The following is an 8,757-nucleotide window of genomic DNA, read 5'->3' as shown; positions in this document are numbered from 1 at the left end:
CCCACAATGCTCTGGTGCTGTGGCAAAGAAGGAAAGGCAAATTATTTTAAAACTGATTTCATAGTGCGTTCTAATCCCACCCTGGGATCTTGGGGCAAAAGGCACGAAATGAAAAGTCAAAAAGTGAAGGGTAGTAAATACAGTGGTACCTCGGGTTACAGACGCTTCAGGTTACAGACTCTGCTAACCCAGAAATAGTACCTCGGGTTAAGAACTTTGCTTCAGGATGAGAACAGAAATCGTGCTCCAGCGGCGCAGCAGCAGCAGGAGGCCCCATTAGCTAAAGTGGTGCTTCAGGTTAAGAACAGTTTCAGGTTAAGAACGGACCTCTGGAACGAATTAAGTACGTAACCAGAGGTACTACTGTACATAAATAGCCCCCAAAGGGAGTCCCATTTTGCCCAAGCCTGGAGTCACCAGCTAGCGGACTGATGATAACGACAACCACACACAAAGAGGCGCCTCATTTTGCTGCAGTGTCACCATCAAAAAGCAGAATGATGATGATAACCCCTAAAGGGGCACCTCGTTTTGCTGCAACCTAGAGTCACAAAAAAGCAGACTGGTAATAACAGCAATCCCCAAAGGGTGTCGCAATTTATATATATTTCAACAGCCTTGGGGGACTGCTGTTATTACCAGTCTATATACTGTATATTGTCCCTTAGCACCTTAGAGACCAACTAAGTTTGTTTTTGGTATAAGCTTTCGTGTGCATGCATGCTCATACCAATAACCAACTTAGTTGCATGCACACGAAAGCTTATACCAAGAACAAACTTAGTTGGTCTCTAAGGTGCTACTGGACAATTTTTTTATATATTTCTACAGCGTCAGACCAACACGGCTCCCTACCTGAATCTAACCCCAAATGGGGGGGGGGAATAAAAAATTCCTTCCAGTAGCACCTTAAAGACCAACTAAGTTAGTTCTTGGTATGAGCTTTCGTGTGCATGCACACTTCTTCAGATACACTGAAACAGAAGTTGCCAGATCCTTCTATATAGTGAGAAGGTGGGGAGGGGTATTACTCAGAAGGGTGGTGGGAATGGGAGATTGGCAGATAGCTGAGATGAGCCTGTTGACGACTCTTAACGACTGTAATAGGTCTTACAGGAAAAGGCAAGGGGTGAGATGATGAGAAATGGCTTAGTCATGTATAATGAGATAAGAATCCAATGTCTTTGTTCAAGCCAGGTCTCTCCATGGTTTTAAGTTTGGTAATGAGTTGCAATTCAGCAGCTTCTCTTTCCAGTCTATTTCTGAAATTCCTTTGTAGTAAAACAGCTACTTTGAGATCTTGTATAGAATGTCCTGGGAGATTGAAGTGTATCTGTAACTGGACCCAAATGGGGGTGTGTGCCTTATTAGCCCCCAAGGGGCGCATTGTTTTGCCCGGGCCACGAGCCACCACCAACCAGGGGACCCAGAATGGTAATATTAACCTTATTGATCACAATAACGCCAAGGGGGCGCCTCGTCGGGCCCCGGCCTGGAGCCTGCCCGCCCGCCGAGAGGCGCCTGCTTCCCCCTTCCGGCCTGCGGGGCTCCGGCTGCTCCACCTGAGGCGGATGCTGATCCGGCTGCCACGTCGCCCCGAGTGACACGGCAGCCCGGAGGCCTCGTGAGGCGGCGGAGGCGGAGGCGGAGGAGGAGCCGGGCCCGCTAGGCCGAGCCGGGCCCAATCGCGGGCCAGGCAGGGAGCCTGCGCCCCTCGCCCGCCGCTCCTCTGTCCGCGGGAGGAGGAGGAGGAGGAGACGCCGTTGCCGCCGCCACCGCCTCCTCAGCCGCCAGTCCCCGCCGGCCCGTCAGCGAGGAAGCGCCTGTCCAGCCTCCCAGTCGCCCTGCTCGGTCTCCTCAGGCGCCACCATGTGCGGTAAGGAAGGAGGGAAGGAAGGCGGCCGGTGGGGAGGGAGGGAGGGATGGAGGCTGCCCAGCCGGGAAGGCTGGCGAGGTGGGCGATGCTGAGGGGCCAAAGCCAGGGCGAGGCGGCTTCTCTCGCAAGGGTTGCCCGCTTCCCTCAGAGCAAACGGCAGCGAGCTGGGCTAGATGACCCTGGGACCCCTTCGTGCTCTACGGCCGCATGCAGTAGCCTTTCCTCAGCCCATGTGCAGAGTGCGCCTGAAGAGGGGAGGGAGGGGGCAAGGCCAGGCCCTCAGGGCAGCACCTGCCTCTCTTCTGGGAAAGACCCAGGGGCTTAGCCCGCCCTCCCCCTCCCCTGTCCAAAGTCCGACGCTGGCTCTCTTGAGCATGTGCAGAGTGCCTTCGCCTTCAGGGTGGTTCGGGAGGGAGATCTTAGGAGGGTAGTGGGGACAGTGTGAATGTGCAGATGGAAATCGGGTGGGTGAGAGAGATGGTTTGTTTACAGGCAACCTCATGTTTGAACATTGCGGAACAATTAGGAAACCTAAATAAGTTGTATTTTAATCAGTTTATTGTATACCTGGTGTTAGCTGCCCTGAGCCTGGTCTTGGCTGGGGAGGGTGGGGTATAAATAAAATTTATTATTATTATTATTATTATTATTATTATTATTATTTATTATTAAGCAAAATCAGGAAAATAATGAAGGGGGGGAAGCTCTACAACTGCTTTAGTAATAGTGGTACCTCGGGTTACAGACGCTTCAGGTTACAGACTCTGCTAACCCAGAAATAGTACCTTGGGTTAAGAACTTTGCTTCAGGATGGGAACAGAAATCGCGCGGCGGCAGCGGGAGGCCCCATTAGCTAAAGTGGTGCTTCAGGTTAAGAACAATTTCAGGTTAAGTACGGACCTCCAGAACTAATTAAGTTCTTAACCCGAGGTACCACTGTAGTGACCCAGTACTGTAGTAGTAGAGGTAGTAGTAGTGGCATTAGGGTCTGTGGTGCTTTGAAGACCAGTAGCATAAGCAAAACACAGGTCTCTGCCCCAAGGAGCTTACAGCCTAAATCTTATGCGGGTGCGAAGTCGAAGGGGACAAATGTCTTGAGAGACTGGTGCAAGTGAGGCTTGTGGGGGAATTAGCATGAGAGTAGACGAGTGTGTGATATTGGGAAAGCGGGTTTAGATTGCTGATGATAAGGAAGGGGGTGAATTGGCAGAATTCAGCAGGGAGATATTTTCAACTTCGTTTTCCGTTAAGCTTAGGGTGGCTAAATACAACAATATGGCAATATGTTAACCTAGAAATATAAAGGGGAACAAGGGGTGGGAAGGGGTGGCAGCCAACCGTGCAGTAGAGGAAGAGCATAGGTGTGTGTCAGACAGGTAGAAAAGCAGATTTGCCTGTTCAGGAGCTACTCCACACCAACTTCAGGGCTGTCTGCCTTTCTAGCAACTTGTACTGAAGCTAGGGTTTGCCAGTGGTGCTGGTGTTGGTAGGTGGAAGGGCTGCTTCTGTATCTCTGGCTTGCATGTAGGTTTTTACTCTTTGCATGGTGTTTGTTTTGTGCACTGAGCTGCTTGCGGTGGTTCCAGAAAGATTTAATATTTCATTTAATCCCCATTTGACGTTGTGTTTGCACATTGCCTACAAGCACATCCTTTTGATGTGTTGAAAGGTGCTGTTTAACCTTATTGAGTTTCAAAAGCAGCTTCTAATGTGGCACAGAAGAAGAGGGGACGTGGAAGAAGAAAAGAGAGTCCTCTTATGTAGGCAAAAGGCAAGGGGTGTTTGGATCAATTCCAGAGGCATCATCATTAATAAGATCATTGCTAATAAGAGATTAAATGGAAAAAATTTTTTTGCACCTTTTTTCTTTTTAAAAATGTTGTGAGATGACTACCATGAAATACATATTTAAAACACCAAAAAGAAAGAAAGAAAAGAAACACTTCAGAGCACAGCAAAGAAGACATAATAAAAGTATAAAGAAGAGATGCTAGGCACATATCTCTGGTGATGATGTTCCACTATGTGGTGCATAGTTAAACTATGGAACTCACTCCTCCAGGAGGCAGTGATGGCCACCAACTTGGAAGCTTTAAAAAGTCATGATGGAAAGGGCTCTCAATTGCTTCTAGTCAGGATGGCCAGCCTCTGCCTTCATGGTCAGAGGCAGCAATGCTTTTGAAGACTAGTTGCTGGAAAGCACAGGAGAGGAGAGGCCTCCTCGTGTGCTCCATTCCTGCTTGCTGGTTTCCCGCCGGCATCTGGTTGGCCACTGTGAGAACAGGATGTTGGATTGATCCAGCAGGCCTTCTTCTATTCTTAAATTCATAAAGGGTGCAACTACAGATGAGGCTCCCTGATCTTCAACTTTTCCAGAGAACTTAATGATAAGACTGCCTCATTATTATTTTAATAATATTGGAAGTGTGTATGTATATACTGTAGCTCTTTTTGTGTTCATGTGCATACATTTATCAACTGCTTCGAACAGTATATGAATTTTACGAAATAAATAAATTAAATCAAAACAAAACACATGACCCCACTCATCCTTACAAATTCCTTCTAAGTTAAATTGGTCAATATGATTCTCCCCATATTCCAAAGGACTAGGCGCTGAAGAAAAGCAAAACTGGCTTGCTTGAGGCCACCTAGTGAACCAGGACCTTCTGGTTGAGCCCTGAATTATCATTTGCATTCTCTTGGTGTGCAGACGTAGCATAGGTCTATATGTGCTTATTGAATCCCAGGCCACTGGGCCCATCTAGACAATTGTCCACACTGGCAGTGGTTCGCCTGGGTTTCTAGCAGGAGTCTTTTCCAGCTGCACATGGAAGGTGTTGGAGATGGAACATGCTCTGCCATATATCAACTTCCCCATATATCCACTATTCTTTCGGCTTTCTTAACACTAAGGATTTCTATTGTACTCTGTCACCTTCAGGTATTGGTGTGGGGGTTTTTTGATGTGGGACACAGGTTCACGAGAAATTTCTCCTGAAGATCAAAGTGAAGAAGAGCTGCAGTCACAGTTTGCTCATGTGCATTTAATGCTATGCAAATTTGCCTCAGAAAATGGAAAATGGGGCAGTGCTAAGAATAGAATAGGCAATTTATGCTATAAATAGTTTGCTGTGAGCACAGTTCAAGTCTTTCTGTGAATTCAATCTTGGGAATGTGTGGGATTCTCAGATTGCATAGCATAATCTGTTCTTTGTCTACAAACATATCCTTTAAAATATTTCTGAATACAGTTATAGCCTCTTGACTGTCTTGTTCCAAAATGAGAAAGCAGAATTTTGTGCCTTTAGAGTGATGAAGACTGACAAAGCCCAATGCCTTTTCTTCAGGTCATATTTCTGAGGGGATTATTTCTCTTGCATGGTTGAAATTGTAGGGTTTATTGCCCTTGCAGTTTTATCTTTACCCTGACCTTTCTGTATCTTACTTGCTTATTCTTTGATGGAATAAGTATAATTCATCTATTGTTAACAGCCCAGGTAGAATGTAGATGTCCAGACAAACCAGTGTAGCAGATATATGCCTTGTTCATAGTTGAATGTGAAACTCATAACCAGTTTAAACTTGCTGCAGAGGTAAGGATGGGAGCAAATCTTACAAGATCACTTTCTTTTAATAATTAAACTGGTACAGCATCAAACTGGAATAATTTCAAAATCTGATACGTTATTCATAGCTTCGTGGGTTACACTGCCAGGGGTGGGAGAGGGGGGTTGACTACAGGACTAAGAGCAGATTCCAAGCATTGATTTATAGGTAAATAAGAAATGCCCGAACTGACAGAGCAGTTTTTTCCTGTTCAGTAAAATAGAGTGAGATTGTTGGCTCTTCGTAAATGGGTAGTTTGTTCTGGTTTTCAGTGCACAACTAAAGTTTGGGACCTGACTTGCTGTGAAATTGTCCACCCTAGTAGAGCACACAGTGTTCATTTCTGACCATTTGGTTTGACTAAGTGTAGAGACTGGTGCTCTGTTTAACATCTGCAGTGAAATAAATATTTCTACTGTTGACATTAATTTGTCTGAGCAATTTTTATCCTGCCCATCAGCGCAAGTGCTCTCATAGCAACTATCATATCCAAAGGATCTCTCTCCACCGTGCCTCTTAACCCCAGTATGAGATATGGGGCCAACTAAAACATTTTTGTTGCATGTGGTCATTCTTTACCTTCTCTCTGTTCCTTTCTCTCACCCCCCCTTTTAAATTTCCCCTGCATTCTATCATTCAGCTGTGTTCTTTATCGTCTTCCAGAAAGCTTAACCCATACCTTAAACAAGTACAAAAGGAAGTGTGGCACCTGAACCAATCTGGTTTAGGCTGGGCTGCAATCGAGTTTCTGGTCTCAACCCACCAGCAGAACCCTCATGTTTCACAGCCAGGTGTTGCCACCAGGAGTGAAACAAGCACCTGCTCTTCCTTCTGCTGGGTAGCTTCCAATTTCTTGCTGATATCAAGCTTTGTTGTTTAGTCGTGACCCCCTGGACCAGAGCATGCCAGGCACTCCTGTCTTCCACTGCCTCCCGCAGTTTGGTCAGACTCATGTTTGTAGCTTCGAGAACCCTGTCCCACCATCTCGTCCTCTGTCATCCCCTTCTTCTTGTGCCCTCAATCTTTCCCAACATCAGGGTCTTTTCCAGGGAGTCTTCTCTTCTCATGAGGTGACCAAAGTATTGGAGCCTCAGCTTCACGGTCTGTCCTTCCAGTGAGCGCTCAGGGCTGATTTCCTTAAGAATGGATACTGTCAGGGGTTCAGAAGCAGAGACGCAGAGAAGGGTGGAAACAGAGAGCGAGGGGGAGGAAGCCGAAGGGAGAATGAGTGATGATGACGACCCGAGATCTCCAAGCCTAAGCAGTGAGTCAGAGGACTCCCAAAAGGGAGCCCCAGTGAGCAGAGCAAGGGGGGGATCCGGGGGGACACCCCAGGAGGAAGGGAACAGAGGAGATTCAGAGAGCAGCAGCTGGAAGTCGGGACCCACGCTCATAACTGAGGGCGGCAGCAGCTGGAAGTCGGGACCCACGCTCAAGACTGAGAGCAGCAGGGAGGAAGGTAGCCAGGCATCGGGTTCCGGAGGCTGTCAGCAGGAGGGAGGGCACGAGTCAGGGGTGGTCACGCCCTCCTCAGAGAGCGAGGCAACGGTTAAGAGGAAAGTAGAGAATTGGGCGCGCGCGCCAAGTTCAAATGCAGCGGAAGCTGGAGCAGTAAGCAGCCCGGAGAGTGAGCCAGGTCCTAAAGCCCGCCGCAAGGAGGCAGAAGGATCAGGGGGGTCAGCGTCAGAGGAGAGTAGAAGGGAGGAGGCCCAGGGGGGCAGAAGGACCCAGAGACGTAGGGAGAGGCGAAGGAGGTGGAGCAAGGCTAGGGTATTAAGCTGGTGTGCAAGAGGCGGGGACTCAGACGGGTCTTCGCCGACCTAGAGCAGAAGGTGTAGAGCTGCACGCTGCAGTTCGGAAATGAAACCTGTAACTCAATAAAGACTCTTTTAAAGTGGACGCTGTGTGGCGTGGTCCTATGTGAGCTGGGACCTGGTAGCAGCTCTGACAGTAAGACCCGTCTCTTCAAAGCTTCAGAAACCTGAAACCTCGCAGCGGGAGCAGAAGCCGCTAGGGGAGGAAGAGGGGTGTCTGTAAGCGAGCTCACAAAGGTTAGCAAGATGACGGAAGAACAGAGGATCTCCGCGCTGCAAGAGGCAGTGAACCAGTTGTCCTCAGAGGTATTGGCTTCCAAGAAACGGGAGGAGGAGACTACAGCCGCCTACAGAGACCTACACGCCAGGTTTGAAATGCTTGTTAAGCAAGGGCAACCGGGACCCAGACCGGAGGGCGTGGGATTGGCACGGAGAGCAGGAGGGCTTGTGGCTCACTTCGATGGGACTTTGCAACAGTACCCTAATTTTAGAGCAGACGTAATGTGCGCACTGCAACTGCTGGCAAAAGACTTTAGAGATGAGGAAGAGAAGGTGGGGTTCATATTGTCCCATTTGCATGGGGATGCCAAAGCCTGGCTGCGCAATTTGTGGAGGGATAAAGATCCGGCGCTTCAGAATGCAGATGCCTTTATCAAAGCGATGGATGCGTGTTTTTTGTCTACTATTGATGTGGATCTTGCCAGACGGGAGATTCATGGACTAAAACAAGGGAGGGCGAGCGTCCGGCAGTATCACGCCCGATTTTTTGCGCTGGTCAGTGCTTTAGAATGGGATCGGGATTCGCCCCCTGTCAGAGACCTCTTCTGGGAGGGTCTAAGTTCAGCGGTTAAGGATGAAATTGCAAGGGGGGAGAGGCCCCGAAGCACGCAGGAGGTGGTCCAAAGGGCGCTGACTGTGGGGGTGAGGCTGGAAGAACGTCCATGGTGCAGAGATGAAGGACGTGGAGGGCGCGAAGCAGCGAGAAGTTTCTCTTTCGTTCCGAGGGAAGCAGCGCGTGCGCAATCCACACCTCCGCCAGGAGGGGGAGGGGAACCGATGGAGGTTGGAGGTGCAAGGGCTCAGTCAGCAGCCAGAGCCCTAGCACCGGCAGCAGTGAAAGCGAAGCCTCCTAGAGGGAACAGGAAGTGTTACATCTGCGAGGATCCAGGCCATTTGGCGAAGGAGTGTCCCCGGAGGCTCCACAAGCACACTGCAGCCTCAGCAATGGTGACTGCAGCAACGCAGCAAGGAGAACCACAGCAGGGAAACGACGATGTCTGGCTGGAGACGGAGGCACTGGGGCCCAGCCAGACGCATCTGTGAAGCAGTCCCCAGCAATCTTGCAACCCACGGATCCCCTCCCACCCAAACCAGTAGTGCAGCTCACAGCATCTCTCCAGCTACCCGACGGCGTCACTATCGAAGTGCCGCTTTCTGTGGATTCTGGAAGCAACGCAG

General features: G+C 49.2%; 1 protein-coding gene across 4 annotated transcripts in view; it reads left to right on the top strand.

The window, feature by feature from the left end:
- The first annotated feature begins 1,586 nt into the window (after positions 1–1,586).
- The window catches only part of GFPT1 (glutamine--fructose-6-phosphate transaminase 1), a 51,731-nt gene continuing 44,560 nt past the window's right edge, over positions 1,587–8,757 (top strand). For 2 of the 4 annotated variants that reach the window (XM_082230039.1, XM_082230040.1), the window contains exon 1: positions 1,679–1,876. In XM_082230039.1, coding sequence (XP_082086165.1) covers positions 1,870–1,876 — 7 coding nt within the window. In that variant the 5' untranslated portion in view covers positions 1,679–1,869. Of the gene's footprint in view, positions 1,877–8,757 lie in introns of all 4 variants that reach the window. The other 2 variants (XM_082230042.1, XM_082230041.1) reach the window with 2 other exon arrangements.

Source organism: Podarcis vaucheri, assembly GCF_965113315.1.
Source record: "Podarcis vaucheri genome assembly, chromosome: 7".
NCBI lineage: Eukaryota > Metazoa > Chordata > Lepidosauria > Squamata > Lacertidae > Podarcis > Podarcis vaucheri.
This window is presented reverse-complemented; position numbering and strand designations above follow the sequence as displayed.